Source organism: Zea mays, chromosome 8 (assembly GCF_902167145.1).
Source record: "Zea mays cultivar B73 chromosome 8, Zm-B73-REFERENCE-NAM-5.0, whole genome shotgun sequence".
NCBI lineage: Eukaryota > Viridiplantae > Streptophyta > Magnoliopsida > Poales > Poaceae > Zea > Zea mays.
Genome location: NC_050103.1, coordinates 174,092,501 through 174,117,458, shown reverse-complemented (window position 1 = coordinate 174,117,458; position 24,958 = coordinate 174,092,501). Strand labels below are relative to the sequence as shown.

The 24,958-nt window shown below is 47.9% G+C and overlaps 2 protein-coding genes across 3 annotated transcripts; one reads left to right on the top strand and one right to left on the bottom strand.

Moving 5' to 3' along the window:
* Nucleotides 1-4,603: 4,603 nt before the first annotated feature.
* LOC103636482 (AT-rich interactive domain-containing protein 1) lies at nucleotides 4,604-22,260 on the bottom strand. 2 transcript variants are annotated; one of them, XM_020542479.2, is made up of 4 exons: nucleotides 21,942-22,177; nucleotides 21,589-21,866; nucleotides 5,423-6,132; nucleotides 4,607-5,184 (listed from the first exon to the last, which is right to left on the bottom strand). In XM_020542479.2, the coding sequence occupies exons 1-4, from the start codon at nucleotides 22,006-22,008 to the stop codon at nucleotides 5,148-5,150; spliced, it is 1,092 nt and encodes a 363-aa protein (XP_020398068.1). In that variant the 5' UTR covers nucleotides 22,009-22,177; the 3' UTR covers nucleotides 4,607-5,147. The 2 variants fall into 2 exon arrangements, with proteins under 2 accessions (XP_008657047.1, XP_020398068.1); XM_008658825.3 differs by having other exon boundaries at nucleotides 4,604-5,184; nucleotides 21,589-22,260.
* On the top strand, nucleotides 22,174-24,229 carry LOC103637524 (acetyl-CoA carboxylase 1-like). The gene is made up of 3 exons (XM_008659692.1): nucleotides 22,174-22,206; nucleotides 22,829-23,336; nucleotides 23,415-24,229. The coding sequence occupies exons 1-3, from the start codon at nucleotides 22,174-22,176 to the stop codon at nucleotides 24,227-24,229; spliced, it is 1,356 nt and encodes a 451-aa protein (XP_008657914.1).
* The last annotated feature ends 729 nt before the right edge of the window (nucleotides 24,230-24,958 follow it).

Here is a 24,958-nt window from a genome sequence, read left to right as displayed (position 1 = left end):
ACGCAACGCTCAATATGGTTAGAAACAGAAGAGAGGTTCCTGCGCGAGCCAGCCCACGCGGCTAAGCTGGCAGACACCCGCCACAATCGCTAGCAAATAGCAACACTAGTACCACACCGCCCAGAGATCAAGGGTATCTGAGCATATAAACTGTACTGTGAAGGTTGCTGGCACACAAGCTGTGAAGAAAAACACCAGCATTGGTGGGTCCAGTGCGATCATCTTAACTTGTGATGTCACTCGCTACTCTGAGCTTGTTCTCTCTTTTTTTTGTATTTTTGTACGCTCTAGTGAGTGGTGCCAAATAGCAACACTAGTACCACATCGCCCGGCAAATAGCAACACTAGTACCACATCGTCCGGACAGCAAGCCCTATCTGAGCATATAAACCGTGCCATGCCATCAAGATTAATGGTGGGTTCAGTGCGATCTTCTGAACCTTGGATGACACTCGCTACACTGAGCTTGTTCTCTTTTTTTTTTTGTAACGCGCCCTATCTGAGCATATAAATCGTGCCATCAAAATTAATTAACAAAGGGTATAACAAGCTATGATGAATACGTATAAGCACTGGTGGGTTCGGTGCGATCTTCTGAACCTTGGTGGATGACACTTGCTACTCTGAGCTTGTTCTCTTTTTTTCCCTAACTAAATTTCAACGAGTTAATATAATGATTTTTGCGATGATTTTCTTTGATGGGCCGCACTTGCAGTCCATCAATTGTGCAGTTTGTACTTAACGATGCATCGTGGATATATTTCTTCTGATTATATACTTACTAGTAAGATGTTCATGTTAATGCTACGAAAAATCTAAAAGACAATAATTTTAATTGATATGAAGTGAATACACATCTATTTTAGTACTTTATCGCACTCCATGGTAAGATTCCAAGATGTCTGTTTTGGTAGTTGGAACCAAGCACCTACTACATAGAAGAAAGAAAAAAAAACTCATGATTGTGCTACCAAACAAGCGTCCATTAATAGAATGTATACACTTTCTGAAACTTACATGAATTTTGGGGAATGTGCTTGTAAACATCAACCAGTTTTTTACATCAGTGAGAGGCCGGCCGGAGGCTGAGACGCCGAGACGGCCAGAAAAGAAAATAATAATTAGAAGAAAAAAAACACCCCAGCCGATGGTGGGTGGGTGGGTGGGGGGGTGACGTGCCGGAACTATTTGCTGCTGCTGCTGAAGTGATACACAGGATAAGACTATCCGTAAGCGTTTCACCTAAATTTTTTTTCCACTAAATGTTACTATGTAGCCACGTTAGCAAGATTCTCTTCCCTATATTCACTCGTCCCGCAACCGTTCCCCCTAAATTTTCCCCTACATATCTCTCTACTCATTAAATATACATTTCCATATAACTAACATAACCAACTTCATTTTCTATTTATATATTTTCCTTTTAACACGTTAGGCATGAACCGCTCGTATTAAATAAGAAAAAAAAATTATATTTATTTGTTTGTTTTAAATTACGCACAATATAGAAAAAAACAATTCATTTAACATATAATTGCAAAATGCATACATCAATTCATTTAACATTTAATTGCAAAATGCATATATTACTTCACAATTGTGGTATGGCATAATTTTTCATATATATTGAGACGTAATATATTGAACCACACTTACGTTGCAAGCAAACCCGCCCAGTCGTATGGACGAAGCCACGTGTGGCTTTCAACGAAAGCCACCTTTGGCTTTCAAAGAAAGGCACGGTTGGCTTTCAATGGAAGCCCCCAGCTTCCCCCTAAAGCCGCTTTGGTCTCGCCTATATATATGCAATCATTCTCTACCCAAATGTACGCTCATTGTTGTTTACTTCATCAAGTTAGGTATAGTTCGGTATGTCTCACAGGCATACGGAAGATGATTCTGATTCGAGTGATAGTGAGGACGAAACTCTTTTGCTTGTCAATCTACTTACCCTCAACATTGAGGCTCAACGCCATTACCGACGACGGTCCGGTTTACCTCGCCGCGTCATTCACAGGGATCATTTTGCTGGAGAAAACCTCATCCAGCATCACTACTTCGGCGCGAAACCAGTGTATCCAACATTGAGTTAATCTAATGATTTTTACGATGATTTTCTTTGATGGGCCACACTTGCAGTTCATCAATTGTGCAGTTTGTACTGAATGATGCATCATGGATATATTTCTTCTGATTATATACTTAATAGTAAGGTGTTCATGCTAATGCTACGAAAATCTAAAAGACAATAATTTTAATTGATATGAAGTGAATACACATTTATGTTAGTACTTTATCGCACTCCATGGTAAGATTCCAAGATATCTGCTTTGGTAGTTCGAACCAAGCACCTACTACATAGAAGAAACAAAAAAAAAACTCATGATTGTGCTACCAAACAAGTTTCCACTAAGAATGTATACACTTCCTGAAACTTACATGAATCTTGGGGAATGTGCTTGTAAACATCAACCAGTTTTTTTTTACATCAGCGAGAGGCCGGCCTGAGGCTGAGACGCCGAGACGGCCAGAAAGGAAATAATAATAATAATAATAATAATGATGATAAAAGAAAAAAAAACACCCCAGCCGATCGGGGCCGGAACGACTAGCTGCAGCTGCTGCTGGTGAAGTGATACACAGGACGGTAACTGCTGGATGATGCTGCAGTTTCAGCGCCGCTGCAATCTGGAGCCGCCTGCAGCTGCAGTCGAGCCTCTCCTCTCTACGACTTTTTCGCTTTTGTTTGCAATCGAACGCTATTTATGTGTACAGTACACCTCTACTACTAGGCTCTAGGCAAAGCAGGGAATGACAAGCGAGCCAAAGGAAAGGAACCATTCGATTCATTTCAGGCTGAGCCTGCGTCCTCCATAAAAGAACAATGTAGCTGTTGCATTTCGAGAAACCAAAGTGTTTTGGAGCTTAATTAAAATCTATATGCGGAAAATACTTGTTTGTTTTTTAGCAAAAATAAGCATTATTAGTTTCCATTATAAAATACATATATATATATATTGTAATAATAGATTAGTCTATAAGGTATAAATACGAATGTTATTTACCATAGATTTGATTAAATTCGAGTCAGTCGACACGGACACTGCTGCAGCTGCGTTCCCTTCTTTTTATCCACCGGCTGCGGCTGGCATGAAAGTTACTACTCCTAGGCCTCCTGTCCTCCTCCTACTTGGATCGAAAACAACGGCTCATCAGATACTGTAGGGATCAGAGCGCGGCCCAGCGAGCCTCGAAGCTCGCGAGTATGGCAGGCAGGGCCCAGCAGACGAGACAAAAAACAAACAGTTTCTTTTCCTGCCCCAAAGCTGGACGGGACTTGGGAGTATTTGCGTTGCATGCATGGGAATCAAATCAAATCACCACAAGCCAGCCAGCCAGCAGCCCTCCCTGCCGGCCCCCAAAGCGCCGGAGTATTTGGGTTTATCTCAAAGGATTTAATAATATTAGTAATTGTATATTATGGTGCTTCTCCTTATTTTTTTCATTGCTGCCCCTCAGTAGGATTAGTCTGTAGCAGTGATGTGTCCACCTAGGCAGACAACGACATTTCATTTAAGTAAGATCTACTTGGTGATATAGGAATGTTTGATTCGGTTTCTGACCGCCCGAATCAACTTGTGGCCGCCAAACACTTTGCTTATTTGACCGCTTCTATTAGAATCGCTTATGTGAAAATCGTCTAAATCAATGTGAATGCGGAATCCGCTGAGTCGTCACGACGAGAGGAAGCCAACACTTCCGTTTCCCAAAACACTAAGGGTCTGTTCGATTTACTACCTAACTTGTCATATTTTGGCTAACTTTTCTGTTTAAGGTTAGTTTTTTAATTCAGATGACTAACCTTAGTCAAAGTGTGACACGGTTAGCCGTGAACCAAACAGACCCTAAACCTCTCCATCCTCCTCCACACCGTAAGCCACACTATAACTAGATTCTAGTGACAGCAAAATCAAAGCACGGACACCTAGTTAGTATTATCTAATATTTGGGTCATGTTTTCTATCATAAGGGACAGCGAAGGATTTCCTCTCACCTCTGCAATGTATCCTGTCTCTCCTGATCTCCTCCCATGCTAATGCACGGATATATTTGACAGCTACGCTCTCCGTCTATTTTCATCTGCCGTTCTCACCTTTCAAAAAAACTAAACATACTGAACTTTAACAAAACATATATATTTACATAACAAATATTTATAGTATATAATCAGTACATAGGTCGTTGATTTTTTTAATAATATTATCAATTGCATATATAGATCATTGAATCTATTTTTATAATACAATTTACCTTAAGATATAAATACTGCTAGTAATTTTTATAAATCTAGTCAAGAAACTTTGATCAATATAAATACCGTAGCATCACCTAAAGAGACAGAGTGAGTAGAATGCATCAAGCCATCAACCATCAAATTCTTCTTTCCCCGAGTGCAGAAAGGCGAAAGCCTAGATCAATGGGCTTTTCTTTAGAGCCAATCAAATTATATGTAGGAAAAAGAAATTACACATTGACCACACAATATACCAGTCAGCACGTGCGTCTTGCTGACCAGCAAAGAAACATTTGAGTGCAGAAATCATTCCGAAGGAGGCAGATTCCGCTTCACAGGGAGATTTTTTTGTGTATGCCTCTGCGCGACATCATTTACAGGTCAACAAATTCAGCGCAGCAAAAGCGAAAGGTGCGATTTTTTTTTCGGTCTGGACACATGTAATGGAAATAACATCTGGAAGATTCTGATGTATCCGCTGAACATAGGTAACCAAACTAGTCAGACTCGAAGGTTTTGTCATGCCAAGAGCACAAGCCAATCAAATGCGGATGAGATGATGACCTGCTTAACCCCCTCCCCCCTTACAACAGAAAATGATTTGGATCTGGTGAGGTTGAAGTATTGATTTGCTTCCCTAGATAGACGCACGGGGATGATTTAACACTCGGTTTAGTTTTCTGTCCACAAAAGATGGCTGAACCAAAGTGAATGCAGCCCTCAACCAAAAAATCTGCAAAAAATTAGACTTGCAATCACTCGGAGCAATGGTGCATCACTTGATGCAATGTCTCAGCATAAACTTGAACAAAAGGCACATGCAAAAAAGCATGTCAGATTGTTGTCAGCAGAATCATGGCACCTTCTTCAAGTCTTGGGCATCTTGAGTCCTGAAAAATCAAAACCTACTAAATCATCAAAACTGAACGTCATTCTGACCAGAGCACCAATAAAAAAACCTTGTGCAGGAAGTCGGTTAATTCTATTCCTAACGAAATGCATAGTGGGAACTCAATCAGTAAGCATCCAAATAGAGAAAGGAAGCTCAAACATATGCTGTCGAAAATAATGAGATATCGCATCATTACACAACCATAAAGAGCCATGAAATAGAAAGGAAATCAGTACCTCTGAAGAGAGCTGGATCCTTCAGGTTGATCTTCGTCCTCTTCTTCCTCCACGTCATCTTCGTCACTATCAATTTCCAGAAGACCGAGTCTGCACTGGTACAACACTCTTCTCATCAGGAACACATTCAGATAGTACTTTATCAAATCTATCCTGGGCTTTGAAGCAAAATTTTTCGACACAACAGCCCAATATGTCTTTTGATCCATAACGGGAACCAATTGCTCAAGTGCGTCGAACTTTAGTTGCTCATCACGACTCCACAGCTTAGAAACCTCCTCCCCCATAGAATCAAATTGCCACATTGTAAAAACTCGACCAAGTTCAGAGCGTAGCTGATCTCTTGCTTCATTTGTGTGGAGCTGTCTGCAGAGGAAGGATCCTGGGTAGGGGCAATTACATGATCCAGGCCTTCCCTGCCCAACAGCTACAATGTCAGTTTTATAAACTTCACCCTCAGGAGGCCACATTCTAGTCCCTAACATCTTTGATGTCTCTGGGTCATTCCTGTAACATGAAAGCTCTTTCCCTGAAGGTTGCCCAGTCCAACCAGGTACCTCTGCCTGAAAGTGCTCACCTACTCCAATCTTTTTCCGTTGCGTGAGGAGCAATGATGCCATGAGTTTCATTCTCTTAGCAAGCCTCTCAGATTTCCTTGTTGGCATGTTCAAGCAGCCTTTCTTTTTTTGATCCCAGTAGAGCTTCCTTTTCTGCAAAATGAAATTTTCATCACGGTCTAAAAGGGTAAAAAAAAAAGGCAACTACATTGGACATCTTGGTGCAAAATGCAACCTGATACAAAAAAATATGGGAAGATAACCTTGTAAACAATTGGCACTAAGGGAAGTAATGAAATTTCGAGGCATTTTGAGCAGGGGGAGGTTTCAAAACGCAGGCTGCAGAAAATGAGTGCATAAGAGACAAGCTTGCCAGAGTATTTTAAGAAGAAGAAGAATACAAAGTCCGGAAAGAGAAATGCACATCATTATATTAAGAAGAATACGAGGTCCGGAAAGAGACCAAAAAAACAGAAGGCACCTTACGGTGGCCAAAAACAAAGAAACCAGAAAGGATCCCTGAAGGGAAATAAAAAATAAACTGCTCACTAAATCCCCGGAATTGGGGCTGTTAGAAGAGCCAAGCTTTTGGCTCCAGCTAGATTCCAGAAGTCTATCTCTTCAGCTTTAGTAATAGCCTCTTCCAAGTCATGGTTACAACCATCAAACACACAACCGTTTCTATGGTTCCAAAGAATCCAGAGACCAAGGACGACTAAAGTATAGAACAGAGCGAGTTCCCTGGTTTATTGTTCAAATTAGAAACCCTTTATGGGACCTTCACAATGTCACAATCGTTTCCAAAGAAGCATCAAACATTAAATAGTATCACTATGACTCAGGAGCATCTATTTCTACTGTGGGGGACGGGGGGGGGGGGGGGGGGGGGGGGTATTAACAAATTCCAGCAAACTGTTTATGTAGAGAATGAGGGAAACACCACACACCCATTGTGTGGGGTGACTTTTGATTATATATGTCGTATGTCTTGGTGTACAGGTAAGTCCATATGTCTTGGTGTACCGAGGCGGTGAGGATGATGTCGTCGACGTACAAGAGGTAGGATGTGGCAACCCCCTCCTTGTAGATAGAGGGAGGTGTCGGGCATGGCAGAGACGAAGCCAAGGCGTCAAATGTAGGTGGCGAACCATGGGTACCACACACAAGGTGTCTGCTTTAGCGTGCATCCCGGTGGCGCTCGTGTCCAACGTGTTGCGGCCTAACAAATGACAGGACCAATCCATCCCCACTTATCCCTCAAACAAAACAAAAAACAAGGGTCGCCTTATCCCTCCAACCAAACAATACCAGGGATCATTTCACCCCTCAAACGGTCAAACCAGGGGCGATCCTATCCCGTCCTAGTCTGTCCCGCAACCAAACACATGCTAAGTGTTCCAAAGGAGATGTGCAAAGGAGTTAATTCCATGGTCATCCTTGTTGGTTGGGAAGTTGGGAGCTTTGGAAGCACTGAAACGCTTGTGATTTTGAAGGAGCTTGCCCCGATGTTCAGACCCTCCTATACAATGTGGCTAAGAGGGCAGTTTGTGGGGCATGGCTGGTGCTACGGACCTCTAGGAGGCCCTTATAAGGTCGCTATCCCCTGAGTTTAGGGTCTAGGTAGATTGTAAAGGTCAAAGTTGTCTCCCTTGTTTCAAAGACTAGTAAGGCAGGGTGTGTATTGGGTTTTTGTAGGGGTAGACCTCTTGACGCCTCCCCCATTTTTCCATACAGTTTGAACAGACTGTTTTTCATTCTTGATGAAACAACACACAATTCTCCTGCGTTGTTCAAGAAAAAAAAATCCTCCATCAGGGTTACGCTGCTAGAAAAATCAGAATGAAACCATGTTTAGCAGGGCTAAAGCATCCTTAGCTGCAATGATGAAACAGTTGGCAATATCATAGCAGCATGGCCTCTAAAAGGCTATAGCATGCTATTTATAACAATGGAAAATACCATGTCTACACCTCCACGAATGTGAAGTCCACACAAGTGGTCCCAAACAAAACAAAGCCACCGCTAGCAGTCCACCAATGCCCATTATGGATTTCATCATTGGCCACCAAAAACAAAGCCGTTATCCTGCTACGATATCATACATGCCTTTACAACCTAAATTGAGCTTAGTTACGATAGCTCTCAAAGGTTACACTAAACGGCAGCATGTACTCCCAGCAGATGCGCAAAAAGCAAGTGGCGGCTCAAGCAGCAGGAGAATCATTATCAATTCCCATTAGCTGCATAGTTGCAGGTGCACTATGCATGCTGCTACTTCATTTTGGGTTGTGAGGAGCAAGCAGACATGGAGCCAAAATCAAAGGTTGGCCCATCCATGGCCCGTTTCCGCCTGTTCTTGAGCCGTTCTCACCTGGCTTATCCTCTTCCACCAGTTGTTTAGCTGTTCCTCCCCGACTTAGCTGTTTTCACCTCTTGTGACACTGTGAGCTATGTGGCACACGTTCACCATCCGACTTAGCCGTTTTCACTTCCTATGAGTTATGTAGCACACGTTCGAAGGCATGAGTATTGAAGTTGAATCTTGATGATGCTCGTCCAGTAGAAATCGGCATCTCAGAGCAGGGCAGACGATCTAACAGCCACCTACGAGCTATGTCTCTTGCCTCTCACTTTTTTTTGAAATGCCTCTCACTTCGATCTCCCAGCAACAAGCAACAAGTTGTTGTCATGTGTTTTTTATTAGTTCCAACATGTTTGATGCTTATGGAGAGGAAAATCAGAAGAGAGAGAAACCAAGGAATCACAATTTTTACCAATGGAGAAATGGTTCTGAGTTGCAGGGTGGGGAAAGCAGATGGGGAAGTGATGACATGTTGGGCCCAATGAACAACAATGTCTTTAAGTGAAACTTATCAGCTAGCTGACAGATGTGGCCTAAAAGGAAAACCAAAAATTGAACGCAGTGGCAGTAAAGGAAGTTCATTTCCCAGGATGGCAAAGAACGCAGTACCTTTTATTTTGGCGACAAATAATGTTTTTTTTCTCAACCCCAACAAAGCTTTTTCATGGCAAGGGAAATACTACACATGCAACCCATTTAGGCTATCTCCAGCAATTTACCCATCCCCATACCGTATTCAAACCCCACTCTGCGAATAGTGCAATCTACAGTACAAAACAGTGTTTCGGGTGATCATATGGGTGAACTGTTGGACACTGTCTTAAGTGAATCCATTACAACAAGGTGTTTTGGAATTTGGAACCTTTGCTTCATCAATGAACAACCACTAGAGTGATTTAAGCCCTTTTATCTCATGATTGTAAGTAAGTTCTAAGTTGTACAAATTTGTTGTATGTATATCGGCACTCATGACTCAACATAACAAATGTTTTTAATACCACTGATCCCCACATAATTAAGTCACATAGAAGATACAAAACATTATAAATCCTCGGAAAAAAAATCAACAACACAAAATGTCCTTCAAATATATCTCTGTCCAACAACTTCCAGAGGTAAAGCATTATTGTGGTGTGGGATCAATAAACCACATACACATTTTGCATGCCCTATTATGCATTGGAAACTATACAAAACTGGCACAGTAGATAAGATATATGCGCTATTCAGCACCACACTCACGCGTACGTGTGCATGCAATGGCGTGCAGTCCCAGGAGAGGGAGAGGGAGAGGACGGCACGAACGGTGGCAAACTTGACAACGGGACTGAAGGTCTCATCGTCGTCCACTCCGGGGCGCTGGGTGAAGCCCCAAAGTACCTAGAGAACCATTTGAGGTCAGCTTGTGGCGGAAGATCCACTTGCCGCTAATAAGAAATGAAAACGGTCGGAAATGGTCGGTACATGCTAAAACCGTTTCTGTTTTCATACTTTTTATCGGAAATGAAATCGAAAAGAGTAACTCCAGAAACGTAATCGGTATTTTGAAAACATCGGAAACGAAAGTTCGGTACAAAAAATACACCGGTAATGGTCGGAATTTAAAATACAATCAATAAACATACCAATATAAAAATATCTCAATATAACGAGTTCACAATATAATAAGATCTCAATTATCACAAGTTGAAAAATAAAGCAAGTTCACAATTCACAATTTCATAAAGATCACAAGTCCACAATTCACAAGTTTTCAAAGAACACAAGTTCACATGCTCACATTTCACAAGTTGACAAGTTTACAAAGACCACAAGTTCACAAAATTCTAATAACCAATTCTGTTTCCGAAAATTACCCTTACTGATGAATCCGCTCGAAAAAACCAAAACGATTTTTGGAATTTTGAAAAATTCCGAAACCGTTTTCCAGAAAAATTCGAGACCTAAATTCGGAAAACTCCAACTAATTTCGGTAACCGAAGGAAACGGTTGGCAAAACGCCATACCATTTTCGATACCGGTTCAGATACCAAATTCTGATAACGGATTCTGTTTCCAAAGATTATCGTTACCGATGAATCCGATTGAAAAAACGATAACGGTTTCTAGAATTCCGAAAAATTCCAAAACCGTTTTCATCCCTACTGGTAACCACGTTGGTGCCTGGTGGACGCGACACTAGGTCCCAAGTGTGGTTGGCAAGCAGGGCCACATACACCATAGCGCGACGCTAGTGAGGATCGGCGAGAGCGGCGTGAATGGAGGGAATCGGGGATGCGTCCGGAGGAACATCGGACGTCAGTACCAGCCGGTAGATGGGGCGGAGAACGTCGGCCGCGCGACGAGTAACCAACGGTGGATGTGGTCGGGGTCACGGTGGATAGCGACCGGGTGGTACACTAGGGGCTCGGTGCAGGGACGAGCAGGCAGGTCGGCGAGGGCCGAATGAGCAGCCCGCCCGTGACGGTGGTAAACGAGAGCGAGGTATGCGAAGCGAACCAGACGAGGGCAGGCGTAGCGCTCGTCGACGGGGCCGCACATGGCACAGGCGGAGGAGACAGGGCCACACATGGTGCGGGCGAGGTTGACGGAGCCTCACGTGGCGTAGGCAGGGTCGACGGGGCCGCGCGTGGCATAGGTAGAGACGCGAGCGGAGGCGTCGGGGTCGCGCGTGGCGTGGGTAGAGGCGTGAACGGAGGCGTCGGGGCCGCGCGTGGCGCGGGTAGAGGCGCGAGCGGTGGCGTCTGGGCCGCGCATGGCATGGGTAGAGGCACGAGCAGAGGCGTCTGAGCCGGGTGGGGTGCGGTCAGGAGCGACCGGGGTGGAGGAGAAACAAGATCGGACTCAAGGAGGGAGTCGAGATCGGTAGGCGGGGAGGTGCCAGCAAGGGGAAAGTCATCTTCATCAAAGACGACATGGCGAGAGATGGGGATGCGGTGGGTGAGGAGGTCAAGGCAGCGGTACCACTTATGGTCAGAGGAGTAACCGAGGAAAAGACAATGTGTGGAGCGAGGGGAGAGCTTGTGGGCAGCGGTGGCAGAGGTGTTGGGATAGTAGGCACAGCCAAAGACACAAAGGTGATCATAGAAGGAGGCTACACCATACAGGGCAAAGTGGGAGTGGGGTGGCTCACCGCCTTCGAGGGAAGGCGGTTGAGGAGATGGGTAGCGGTATTCAGGGCCTCTGCCCAGTAGCTAGTAAGGAGAGACACCTGAAAGAGGAGGCAACAAATCATGTTGGTGGTGGTGCGAATGATCCGTTTGGCCGGCCGTTATGGGGAGAAGTGTAAGGGCACGAGAGGCGCAACTGAACGATGTGGGAGAGGAAGGAGCGAGAGACGGTGTTGTCGAACTCTCGATCGCTATCACATTGAAGGGTACGAACCAGGCGACGGAATTGGGTGGAGACCTAGGCGAAGAAGTGTGTGAGGGTGGAAAAGGTGTTGGACTTCAACCGAAGCGAGAAAGTCCAAAGGAAGTGAGAGAAGTCATCCAGGATGACTAGGTAGTATTTGTAACCAGAGAGGCTGAGGACAGGAGAAGTCCAGAGATCACAATGAACAAGATCAAAGGTCTGAGCAGCCCTGAACGTGGAAGTAGAAAAAGAAAGACGAGAGTGACGGCCAAGCTGACAAGCATGACGTCAGGCCCCGGCTCCAAGAGATATCTGAGTGGCTGGAGAGCAAGGACATCACGTCGGGCCCAGGGTGCCCGAGACGACGATACCAAACGGTGGAAGTGGTGGTAGTAGCAAGAGCATGGGGGAGGATACGCTGGTGGGAGAAGTGGATGGCAAGTGAATAGAGTAGAGGGGTCAGAGCTGCCACAACGAGCGAGTACGGCACAAGTGGGAAGGTGTCGTATGGTGAGCCCCCAGGGGTCAAACTCTATAGAACAGTGGTTGTCACTAGTGAAGCAACGAACCGAGAGAAGGGGATGAGTCAAGTGGGGACAACAAGAACGTCGTTAAGGTAGAATGGTCCCAAAAGAACCAATGCACCTACTAAGGTGACCGGGAGGGTGGAACCGTTCCCCACCACGATAGAGGAAGGATGTGAGGTGCGTGGAGGATGGTAGTGGGATAACGAGCTAGTGGTAGGAGTGGTGCGGAAGGAGGTTCCGAAGTCGACCAACCAATCGGTGGGGGAGGGAGGGAGCGGTGAAGGCATGGGGTGCGAGGAGAGAGCCAGGGGAGGTGCTCCGACAAAGCCACTAGGAGGGAAGGCAGACAACAAGGTCTTGATCGTTAGCGAGGCAATCGTAGCACGGGGAAAGACAGGTCTAGGCACGTGGCGGCCCGCCTGAGGGTGGAGCGTGACACAATCACGAAGAACAAGGTCCATGGCCTGATCCAAGGCCACGAAAATGCCCTAGAAAAGCTGGTTGTCGTGAAGAAGGACGCGCACGTGCACGGGGCCTGGGACGGGAGCTGTGACAGGGGTAGGAGTCCCCTGAAGCGAAACCAGAGGGGCGGAGGATGGTGGGACCTCGTAGAAGCATGTCAAGGCGACGTGCGCCTGCTGGCAGCGGGGCGAGCGGGCGGCGGCAGAGAAGAGGGCGCTGGGTTAGGAGATGCGGGCCGCCATGGAGGGAGCAATGCAGGGGGCGACACGTCTACGACAATAAGGTGGCCGACGGTGGGACAAGCCCCGGACGGTGGAGCGATTGCACAGCCCCGGACGACGACGTGGATCTGGACAAGCCCTGGACGACAGGGAGCACACCAGGGTGCCTGACGACGGCGCGGCTGAAGGGGCAACCGGCGGCGACACAAGCGGGCCGAGCCGAGGAGGCACCGAAGAGTAGAGTGTGGTGGCTTAGCGAGCGAGGAGGCAGGGAGCGCACGGCTGGCAGACGGAGTTCCACGCATGGGTGCGCACGACTAATGGTGAAGTCGCGATGGCGGGGAAGCGAGCACGGCAGAGCTGCAGGCCTTCGGGCCGGCCGAGACGCAGGGAGGCGCGACAGCGATGGAACAGGCGGTGGTGATGCAGGGAGGCGCGGGCTGGCCGGAAGGAGTAGCCGAGAGGCAGGGACAAGCTCGGGTGGCACCGGCACGGGTCGACGGCGGCCTTGGGCGACGACACGCCTGGGAGGGAGGGAGGTGCGGCTCATGGGTGGCGGAGCATCGGGAGGCCTTGGCGGCACGGCTTGGGACAGGGGCGTCCGCGGCGATCCGGTGGCCGACGGCGGGGCAAAAGGTGCGAGCGGGCCGAGCAGGGGAGGGCCTATGCGGCGTGGAGCCCAGTGCCGAGGCGCAGGGAGTGGGGGAGGCAGCGACCGACAGGGAGGAGAGAGTTCGCCCGGCGGCGCAAGCTCGAGTGTCTGGGGCAAGGCCGCGCCGGCGACGCACGGGGAGGGGGGAGGTGGCAGTCGGGCGACGGCGGCTCAGGGGGCGGCAGCAGCCCTTGGCGGCGGATCTAACCTGGGGGTAGCCGACGACTGTGGGGGCGGGGGAAGAGAGAGAAAACAGATAGAACCCTAAACCTAGCTTTGGTACCAAGTTGGAGAATGGAAACCCTAACCCTAACTAGGGTTAGGAGTGCATATATAGAGATAGTCAAGTGGGCCAAAGCCCATTACAAAGGGCCAAACATGTAGCTCTTACATAGTACTCTAACAATTTAATGCCATGGAGTGGCATGAAAATGAACTAGTTTCCAATTTTTCAATATTTTGAGTGGCATGTTTCCAACTGACCCTAAAAATTAATATCTACTAAACCGAGTGTCAAAATCGAAAGTTGGTTTCACCGTCGTGTTCGTCGTGATGAAAGCATCAAAACTAAATCTAACTTGGCATATTTATCTCAAAGTCAATTTTTCTCAGGGTCGGTCATTATAGTTATTAGTGTCAGTCATTCTATCTTTTGGCCTCGGTCATTCATGAGGATTACTCACATAACAGTCATTTAGTGAGTAAGTAATTCTAAAAAACTGACATTACATTAAAAGAAGTGAACAAACTCAGTATGAATGAATACTCAGTCATTCCATCTTTTAGCCTTTGTCATTCATGAGAATTGTTGAGATACTAGTCATTTAGTGAGTCAGTCGTTCTCAAAAACAGGTATTACAGGAAAGGAAATGAACAAACTCAGTTCAATCATTCCATCTTTTTAGCCTCAGTCATTCATGAGAATAACTAAGATAGGAGTCATTTATTGAGTTCAGTCATTCTTAAAAAAAGACATAAGGGGAAAGAATGTGAACAAACTCAATCATGCTATGAATACTCAGTCATTCCTATAGGAATATGAAGTACTGGATATATTGATAGGAGATGGGGTACAATATATAGACTCAGAACCCTAACCCTAATGAGCAGGCAGTCCAACAGTGGTGCCGGCCCACTCACACACACAGTCTAGCATCCCCCCGCAGTCGCAACGGAGGCACCACACATGATGAGACTGGAGTAGGAGTCGACGGGTTGAAATCCCCCCGTAGACGTAGCATCGTGAGGGTGCGAATGTTGCGGGTGGAGTAGAGACCGGTGTGTGCTCCAATGAGACGATAGCCCCTAGATGCCGAGGTAGTCGAAGTCGAGGTGGCCGCGGTCGGGAATCATGCAGCAGAAGCATGTTCTTCGGGAGGGGTCGACGTTCGAGCGTCAACGATCGCCGAGGGCGACACGACAAAAGAGCACCAGCAAGCCAACCTTGCTTCTTCAACCGTCCAAACGTCGAGGAGCCCCACCAGGGAGGCCGACAGCAGCGCACGCATCTGCGCCAGTCATGGTGGCCACGCCGCGGTAGAATAGAAGGGGTAAGAACGGATCCGGCCGGGAAAGCCACATCAGCGACGAATCCAACCAGGAAGACGCGATTCAGTCAAAGGGATGGCGGATCTAGCCAGGATGGCCGCAGCAACGTGGATCCGACCGGGAAGGCCGCGGTTGCGACGGAATCAACGAAGGCGGCGAAGAAGGGAGGCGTGCGGCAGGGCAGGTCCAGCCGGGCAGGGGCCTGCACCGGACCTGGCAGGGGAGTTTGACGTCGGCAGTGACAGAATCTTAAAGGTCGGCGCTGGGAGAGGAAGAAGAGCTGCGGTAGCAGCGCTGGCCAGAGGAGTCGTTGCGGCTGGGCAGGCGTCTGTGCGCGTGACGACGGCCTGCAGAGGGGAGCGGGAGAGGGAGACAACGGCCATGGCGGCAGCTAGAGAGCGGCAGAGGCCAGAAAGAGAGCCTGCGGCACGGGGAAGGCGCCGACCTGAGGGAGATGCTCCCTACGCTCGCGAATGGAGCTGCCGGGGAGGAGGGGGTCGCGGCCGCACGCCTGCTCGCACGGCGACGGCGTGCCTGGCCGACGGCGGCGCGAGGGGGAGGGCGCGGCCGGGGCGGCGCGGGCAGGGTTGTTGAGGCGGCATGGTTGCGACGCGGGCGTGGCCGAGGGAGGCGCGGGCGTGCGCGACCGGGACGGGAGAGGCAGCGGCGCGGGCGCCGAGGAGGGGAGGGAGGTGGCAGTGGCGGCTGGGAGAAGGGAGGCTGCCCCCGGGAGTAGCTCTGGGCATAAAACCCGAGCCCGTAGTTCGAAGTCCGAAATACCCGAGCCCATACCCGTTTAGCCCGAAGTCCGATGCCCGAATGGTTTCAGTGGGTAACGGAACTAAATACCCGATTTAAATTCGGGCCTAATCGGGTAATACCCCGCGGTACCCGAACTACCCAATAAACCCGAAGTATTACCTGCGTGCTAGATTGCCAGCCGCCAAGCCAATGACAGGTCGCGCACACGACCCAGTAATTTGATGCCCAGGCGCCCAGCGAAGCAGCCCAGCAACCAAGCGTCTCCACATGGACCGTGTACCAGTGCAGACGTGCAATGTTGTAGTGGTCTGCTACCTTGCTGCTCGCTTAAGTGTCTGGCGCCTATGCTGACTGCTAAGTGGAACGCCTGTTCTAGACTATGGCCTATAGGCGTGTGGTTGTGTGCTTGCTTGCTTTTGCTTGGTTGGTTGTTGATTGCCCGACTATGGCTTTGAGTTGTGGTAAACTAATAATGTGATGATTTGTCTTTCTCAGGAAGACAGAAATAGTCAAACAGATGTGATGTGCTACACTTTTGCTATGTGAATTTTTTTAAAACACTAAATGCTTGTTGTGCAGTTGTGATGCCTGTTTTTTGTTTGGTGTTGGAAATGGAATGCACCACAGTGAACTAAAGCAGACAAGCAGTAGCTAACCTAGTTGGTTTGAAAGCGGGTAGAACGGGCTACCCAAACCCGAACCCGAAAAATTCGGGTACCCAAATTAACGGGTATACAATACAGTCACACTGCCTTCGGGTATCATTTCTAGAAACCCGAAATTTAGAAAGCCCAAAAAACCCGACCCGAATTTTCGGGCTAACCCGAATGCCCACAGTGACCCGGGAGGGAAGGTTGAGCCTCCCGAGGGCAGCGATGGTAGGCGACGGCTGTGGGGTGGGCGGCGGCTATGGGTGGGGAGGGAGAAACCCTAGTCGTCTGATACCATGTAGGAATATGAAGTACTGGATATATTGATAGGAGATGGGGTATAGTATATGGACTCATAACCTTAACCCTAATGGGCCGGCAACCCAGTGGTGCCGGCCCACTCACACACACAGTCTAACAATTCCATCTTTTTAGCCTTAGTCATTCATGAGAATAACTGAGATATAAGTTATTTAGTGAGTCGGTCATTCTAAAAAACAGACGTTACATGAAAGAAAATGAACAAACTTAGGCATTTTATGAATATACTCAGTAATTCCATCCTTTTAGGCTCAGTCATTCATGAGAGTAACTACGTAATAAAAAAATGAAATATATAGCACGAGTGGTTTTAGTTTTGTTCACAAAAAACTCAGGAATACAAATATGAAATTGGTTCAGTGGTTAAATCTTTTAATTGAAAGATATAAAAGAAAAAAGAAAAATGTCTTATGTTGCATGCCACATGCATGTGTGCGCTATTTTTGGGTTGCATGCATGCTCTGGTGGGTGGGGACCTGGTGCATGCCGAGGGGGGTAGGGCTGTTGCTGCATCTGCGAGGCTGCGCGCGGGTGTGGTGCGAAATAGCACTACCGTGTGTGTGTATCAAAGCATTCATCTATGTGGAATGAATTTTGGATCTACAACTACTTTTTGCCCATCACAACATTAGCACCACTCTACTTTGCAAGTGTGTAGCCTTTTCCTAACTGTAACCTGAAGGATATGGGCATCACCCTCAATCACAGGATATTAGATCTGGAATTTTTGCTTGTCCCTAACACAAGCATGTCTTATTGTTAGGGCTTGTCCTAATTGCTCTTTAATTTCGCAACCACTCTTCTGCAGCCTTCATGCCACTTTAAACTGGCTCCAGCAAGGGCCGCTATATGGCCATGTACGCTAAATTTAGCGGTAGAAACGTCCGCTATGTGCTCCAGCAGTGAACTATAAAATGTTCGCTAAAATAGCGGATGATGCTCGCGCACGCTATTCTTAGCGGTTCATTGTGTGTCCGCTATCGTGTGCTTCACGCGAAATTGTGCTATGGTTGGTTCACGGAATCGCGGCACGACAGTGAGGGCGGCGGTGCTAGCTTGGTTCGGCCGCCAGCAACGGCCTCAGAGCGTTGTACCGAGAGGCTAGAGTTGGGGAGGAGAGGAGATCGAGTGCGGACATGGAATCGGAGATCGACCTCTAACTTGGAGGAGGCGACGGTGTCGTTGACTGCGGAGCATAGCGCCACCTACCTCCACCACACGGAACCGACTGGAGATCGCCCGGATTCCATCGTCGTGCTTGTGCTTGTAGTCGTCGTTGCTCCCGCGGACGCGCCCAACTGCGGAACTCGCACGCGCCGCCAAGATCCCGCACTCCCTTCTTCGGCCACGCTCCTCCCACTCCCGGAAGGGATGGCTCCACCACCGTGCTCGACGCCGTGCCCGCTCTGCTTGCTCTTCAATCGCGCTCCTCCATCGGCAACCAAATCGAACGGCGGTCTATATTTGCTGCAAACTCTATATCCAAGCGTATTCCAGATAATCACGTTTTGCGTATCAACTTTGTATATTTTCGATGGTCAATGTTTTATTTTATCGTTTTTTACTTGGTCATATATACATATATATATATATATATATTTGTAATACAAACGAATAATAAGATATAGAGGACGAAATTTAGAGGATGTTGCTGGAGATGGTGAAAATATAGAGGACGGGATCTTTTAAAGTGTGTTGTAAAGGACAGAAAAATTTCCTTTAGGGGGCGAAATTTAGAGGACGTTGTTGGAGACAATCTTAGTCTCTGCCTTCAAGTCAAAATTGGGAAGACTTGGTAAAATGTTTCCCAACTTACCCTTTCACGTGTTCTTCACAAGATATATAGGGTCTGTTTGGTTGTCTACATTAGCCCCGTGCAGTGCACTTTGTAAATGTTTGATTGCCCGAAGAGATTCTTATGCAGGTTGCACATTATTCAAAGCAAGCCCAATGCAGCATTGGCTGCTTGCTGGTATGCCAGATTTGGTCATACTAGGCAGTGCAGATATGCACTAGCTGATAGGGCATATAAAAATGAAATAGCCTCTACTAGAACATGGAGGCGACTACATACAAAACAATGCAAGAAACCAAACAGAATTTTACTAAAATGTGACTTGCCTGTGCAGCACAACCAAACACCAAAACATTGTATACACTTATGCTGGTTTGACTTGTGTTGCATAAGGCGGGCCTAACTCAGGTTAAGAATAATACAGGCAACCAATGACATCCATACTGACAGGGCATAAAGCCATAAACGCCACACATGATCACATGAACATGACAAGAACGTCCAGAAAGATAGGAGACAGTATGCTTGGTAACTGTTAGTATGGGAAAAATAACATTGTTCTTATTTCGATAAACAAAAAGACAGCCTATGTACGAATGGCTTCACATCAGCATTAAAAGCTTCAAGATACATGCCTTCTGGAAAGCTGGACATGCAAGATATTTATGTCTTAGTCGGACATGCATTTAACCATGTTCTGTTTCAGTTTGTTAATCTACCGATTCTACCCAGTTTATCTTTTTTTAGTACAAAGGGTATGCCAGAAAAAAAAGCATGGGTGGTAAAACAAATGCTTGATGTCATTGGCACCATCAATAAGAATGGCTTCCAAAACACTTATGGCGTGTCTGGCTGTCTGCCACAAATAACAATAAAAAAAGGGCAGATCCAGTGGTCGGAGGCTCCCAATGAGTGAGGTCTAGAGAAGGGATAAATCAAAGCAATCCTTCCCCACACAAACGCCTTAATACTCCTCCCATTCCTAGTTCTGTTGTTGCCAAGATCGTAGGCGCACCCACGTCTCCTGGCAGTGCCCCTCTTCTCCCTTCTGTTGTAGGTTGTTGTAGGTTAGGCCAGCCATAACATCACACCATGACAACACAAATGATAGCTCTTAAAGCATCTCCAAAAGTTCCTTAAAAACACTTGCCAATTTGTTGTCTCGCGCCAATAGTTTGCAACATTTGGTTGCTAAAAATTAAAAAGGGATCCACAATACAATTTTGTTCACTTCCTCCCCAACCTCATTCGCACGCCGCCACCAGCCAGACAATGTTTTCTTATCGTCCGATTAATCTCGATCAATTGACGATTAATCGGTTGATCGGTATCGGTACTGCACATTCGATCAGAGGCAACGACGCGATCAGAGCGATTAGGAAGTTGGTCGTCCAACTAATCGCCGATCAGTCACGATTAATCGAGTGATTAGGTCATGGACGATCAAATGAACTATTTTGGGATTTTGGCCCACTTCGTTTAGCCATTTAGGCCCGGTCAGCCCACGATGGCTACATCACTGAGTAAACTTTCTAAACCCTGTCGACATCGTCTCTTTCCCACAGCACACGCAGTCGCGGGCACCCTGCATACACAGCACACACATCATACGTCAACACGAGGGCAACGGAGGCGCGCCATCGGCGAAGGGATTCAGCGCCTCTCCACTCCTCCATCCCAAGCACAACGACGCCCTGCAAGTACCATACCTCCATCTCTTCTCCCCAGTCTCCATCCATCTCTGCTAGCTAAGTTTGCATCTGCTCTATGCCTCAATGCCTCTGTCTTCGTTCTCTCGTGCTCACACAGTAGCTGACACCGGTGGCATGTCCTTCTCCTTCCCTGCCTTGTACCTAGCGCGCCACCTCTCTGGCTTCCGACGTGTTTTAGTAAAAAAAGAGCAGTCCGATTAATCGGGTCTGATCGCCATAGTAATTGATCTGATCGGCTGATCGGCCCTCTGGCGATCAGAAATGATCAGCCGATAAGAAAACCTTGAGCCAGACACTGCCACCCCACAAGCAGCCGCTGCCGCCCCACAGACGACCTCCGCAGCCAGCCACAGGAACAGTCATGGATGAAGAAAACCGTGCTAAGGATGGAAAAGATAGCCATCAAGTGAGGATACAGAGCACATAAGAAGCTTGCACATATGTGAGGAGTCGGAGGGGAGATTTATCATTCGCATATCTTTAGAAAGTTGCATACAAAACTGTTGGAGGGCCTATTGCCATAAAGAAATGTTGGTTTAAGCTCTTAAAGATGCTCTTAGGTCCTGTTTTTTTTTCTTGCAAGCTGAACCCACAGACCACATTTTTACTACCCTTGGCCACAATTAGATGGCGTTTTGGACAGCACAAACACTAATTACAAGCCAGCTTTGCTGTCCAAAACGTACTATGATTAGGACTGGAGGGAGTACAATCCGTCATCTAATTATGATCAGAGGGAGCACAATTTGTCATCTAATTATGACCAGAGAGAGTACAATCCAACAATCTGCTCCCCCTGCCTGGGCGCTAATTGTGATAATATGCAAGCTGCAATCTACAGTCCACAGGGCGTTATAAGCTTTGATGGCTTGACCCTGACAAAGATACTACTATGGTCCTATACAGGGTTCCTCCTCCCAGATTGGAACCGTCTGCTCCAGCACTGGTTGTCAAAACTACATGATTCATATGCAGCGACAGTAATCCCACCCACTCGCGACACCTGGCACTACCATCCTGGTATCCTCCGAGCTGCAGTTGCTAATCTCCGGAAGCCGAATCAAATAGTACGGCGTAGAACAACCGGATGTGACAAATCTTAGATGTCCCTTGTCCAATCAATACCAATCAGTCCCACAGCAGAGCAAAGCAGCAACAGGCTACCGAAAAACACGTTTCCTAAGAATTGGCAACAGAAAACAGTTCAACAAAATACGCGAGTTTTGCGCTCAAGCGAGCTAACCTTGGAGAAGCTGGGAAGCTCTTCTGCGTCCGCCACGTCCTCCAATCTGAGGTAGCGAGCGCGCCGCCAGGCCAGCACGTGCCGCTTCCTCACCCTGTGCTCTGATGGCGCCGGAAGTGGACCCACGGGATCCGCTGCGAGTTCCCGCATCCACCGCACTAGCACCCCTAGATCTCCACCCGCGGCGCCAACTATACCGCTTCCCCCGCCGCGCAACATGCTTCTTCCGTCGGCAAGCGCCTCGACCCGCTGCCGCGGCTGTCCGCCGCCATGTACCTCTGCAGACAGCGGGTCATGAACAGCCGAGGGTGAGGAGGAGGAGGCGCCGCCGCCGGCAACGCGTGGCTGCTCACCGCAGTGGCCGCCGCTTAGGGTGTCGAAGGGGTCGTCGCGGAGTTGGTGCTGGTACATCCCCACCATCGAGGCGAGGAGCCAGCCGGAGGCAACCGCGACCGCGCGGCCGGCTGAGGTGTCTCGGTGGAGTCGCCGGCCGCGCGCTGCTAGGTGCTCGCTGCCCCCTGCTCCCGCCTCCGCACAGCTGTAAATTGTAAATTGTAAATTTTAGAATCGAATGTTCTGGTTACGATGTGCCCATGCGACAAGGGTCATATATGTCAAGTTAGCGAAACCGTTCGATCACACGAAATTATTTGTAAGCAACAATGAATGATTTAACGCGTCATTTTGGGGGTGCTTAGCTCTGAATGATAATAACGGGTATTAAACATAGTCTAATCTAATTTATAAAGTTAATTAGATAAATAAAGATTAAAAGACAAGACGAATTAAATCTATATCTATATCTATACTACTAATTAAGAACGTAAGGGGTAGGCTGCCCCATTCCTGGTTCTGCCATTCTCATTCCCAACTCCGTTTTCATTCCCAACTCCTGTGTGTTTGCTTCATTCCCGACTGTCCATTCCCAACTCCTGTGTGTTTGCTTCATTCCCAACTGTGTCCCGCGTCCGCGCATGTGATCCGTTTCCCATTCTCAAGCGTCTCACGCATGTGATCCGTTTCCCATTCCCAAACGTCCCGCGAACCGCGACCAAATTTTTACCAAAAAAAGCTAGCAGCGTGGGTTAAAGCTCACAGCCAACCAAGACTACACATTCTCTGGGACACACTAGCCCTTATAAACAAGTGTTTGCACAGTTCAGTGAACCATGTAGTACTATTCTTAACTTGTATATTTGTTGACAACGCAGGAGGCCTATCTGCTTGTGGCCCATAGCAGCCCACCCCAGCGCGTCGTCCTCCTCCACAGCCCACCCCGCGCGCCGTCCACCTCCGCCCACCACCGCGCGCCGTCCTCCTCCACAGCCCACCCCGCGCGTCGTCCACCTCGACAGCCCACCCTGCGCGCCGTCCACCTCCGCCCACCACCTCCGCTCCACCCTGGCGCGCCGTCGTCGCTAGGGCGCCCCACCCCCGCGCGCTAGCGAGGCCCATCCCCGCGCGGGGTCATCGCCAGGGCTTCCCACGCCCGCGCGCCACGATCTCCATTGCTGCACCAGCTGCAATCCCCCCACGATCTCCCTCTGAACTGCTCCACTCCCTCCACTTCGATGAGGATAAATGTGGGCGCGACGTCTCCACGCTCTTCTTTCCCTTCTTCCTGCCACGCTTGCTCTCGCCGTCCTCCTTGCCGGCAGACTTGCCCGCGGGGACGCGCTTCTCCGCCTTGGGCTTCTTCCCGGCGGTCGTCTTCTCCGCCGCGGGCTTCTCCTCAGAAGAACCATCAAGTAAGTTTGATGTGGAGAATTAATTTATGTGCCTTGAAGCTTTCCAGTTATTGTTTGATGTGGAACAGTTTGTCTTAGCTGACAATAACATGACACCCAAGCTTACTACACAAGATTACTCACGTCTAAGCTCTTCAGTAATAGCTCACGAGCTGCAACTAAAAAATGGAGAAACCAGATGGGTGGTTGATACCATTGTTGGTAAAGAGGATGGACTTGGTTGTGAGAATCTCCATGGCAGTGGGGCGATTGCCAGCGCATATTCTAAGGCATACAAAGAGACCTTTACTCTGACATTTGTGACTGGAAAAGCTGTTGGCATTGGGGCTTATCTGGCTCGTTTAGGCATGAGGTGTATACAACGTCTTGATCAACCAATTATTTTGACTGGGTTTTCGGCACTAAACAAGCTCCTGGGGCGGGAGGTGTACAGTTCTCATATGCAATTGGGTGGCCCCAAAATCATGGCTACAAATGGCGTTGTCCACCAAACTGTGTCAGATGACCTTGAAGGTGTTTCTGCTATCCTGAAATGGCTCAGTTATGTTCCTCCATATGTTGGTGGTCCTCTTCCCATTATGAAACCCCTGGACCCACCCGAAAGACCAGTAACATACCTCCCTGAGAATGCTTGTGATGCTCTTGCAGCCATCTGTGGCATTCAGGATGGTGAAGGGAGGTGGTTGGGTGGTATGTTTGATAGGGAAAGCTTTGTGGAAACATTGGAAGGTTGGGCAAAAACAGTTATCACCGGAAGAGCAAAGCTTGGTGGAATACCAGTTGGTGTCATAGCTGTAGAAACCCAGACTGTGATGCAAGTCATCCCAGCTGGTCCAGGTCAGCTTGATTCCGCTGAGCGCGTAGTCCCTCAAGCAGGTCAGGTTAGCCAATGAGACCACATAAGCACAAACTTATATAGAGGTTATTGAAGAAAAAGAAACTAACTTGATGTAGCCTGAACAGAACATAAAATGAGTCATTTCCATTAAATCTGCTGGTAGAACCTTCATTTTGTTTAGAAGTTCCATCTACAGCTTCATCTGAGCAAACACAGAAGTGTTCCTCTTTCATTTCACCATTAGGAGATAATTCACCCTCTTCTGTTTCAGGCCTTAAATTGTTGTGGGACACCGAATATGCACTAAATGGATGTACACCCAATCCATACAAAAGATGTCATCCTGTCATGTTTTATTCTCTGTTGAAGAGGCTATTTAGTCACATTCTCTAGAAATAACTTAAACTTGGAACGGTGAATTTGTCATCCACTGTACATTTGCCAGTTGCCATCGCAATATCATGACCCAACATGAAGGTAGATTACACCAGCAGACCTGCAGGTTACATAAACCAATCACTCTTCATCATCTTCATCTTCATCGTCATCATCCGGAATGGCAGTGTCATCGCCAATACCCTGCAGAAGGGTATCCACATCTTCGCCGAGCTCTGTCAGCCTTGTGCTCAGCTTCTCGACCTTCGTTTGCTCTTGCCCAAGGCAGACGAGTAGATCATTCTGTTCTGCCTCACTGTCCTTCTCAGCCTCTTCCTTAGCTTGCGCTTTTATTGCTTCCACGTCAGGATATGGCACGCTGCCTCCCTGCCGCAAGGCTTTTACCTCG

Coding starts and splice junctions, on each gene's coding strand:
- LOC103636482 (XM_008658825.3), bottom strand. CDS start 22,008: ATGGTGGGGATGTACCAGCACCAACTCCGCGACGACCCCTTCGACACC. Junction 6,133..21,588: donor AGCTTCCCAGCTTCTCCAAG/GTTAGCTCGCTT, acceptor TTCATTTTGCAG/AAAAGGAAGCTCTACTGGGA. Junction 5,185..5,422: donor GGATCCAGCTCTCTTCAGAG/GTACTGATTTCC, acceptor TTGATTTTTCAG/GACTCAAGATGCCCAAGACT.
- LOC103637524 (XM_008659692.1), top strand. CDS start 22,174: ATGTGCCCATGCGACAAGGGTCATATATGTCAA. Junction 22,207..22,828: donor ACAAGGGTCATATATGTCAA/GTTAGCGAAACC, acceptor GGCCCATAGCAG/CCCACCCCAGCGCGTCGTCC. Junction 23,337..23,414: donor CTCCTCAGAAGAACCATCAA/GTAAGTTTGATG, acceptor AGTTTGTCTTAG/CTGACAATAACATGACACCC.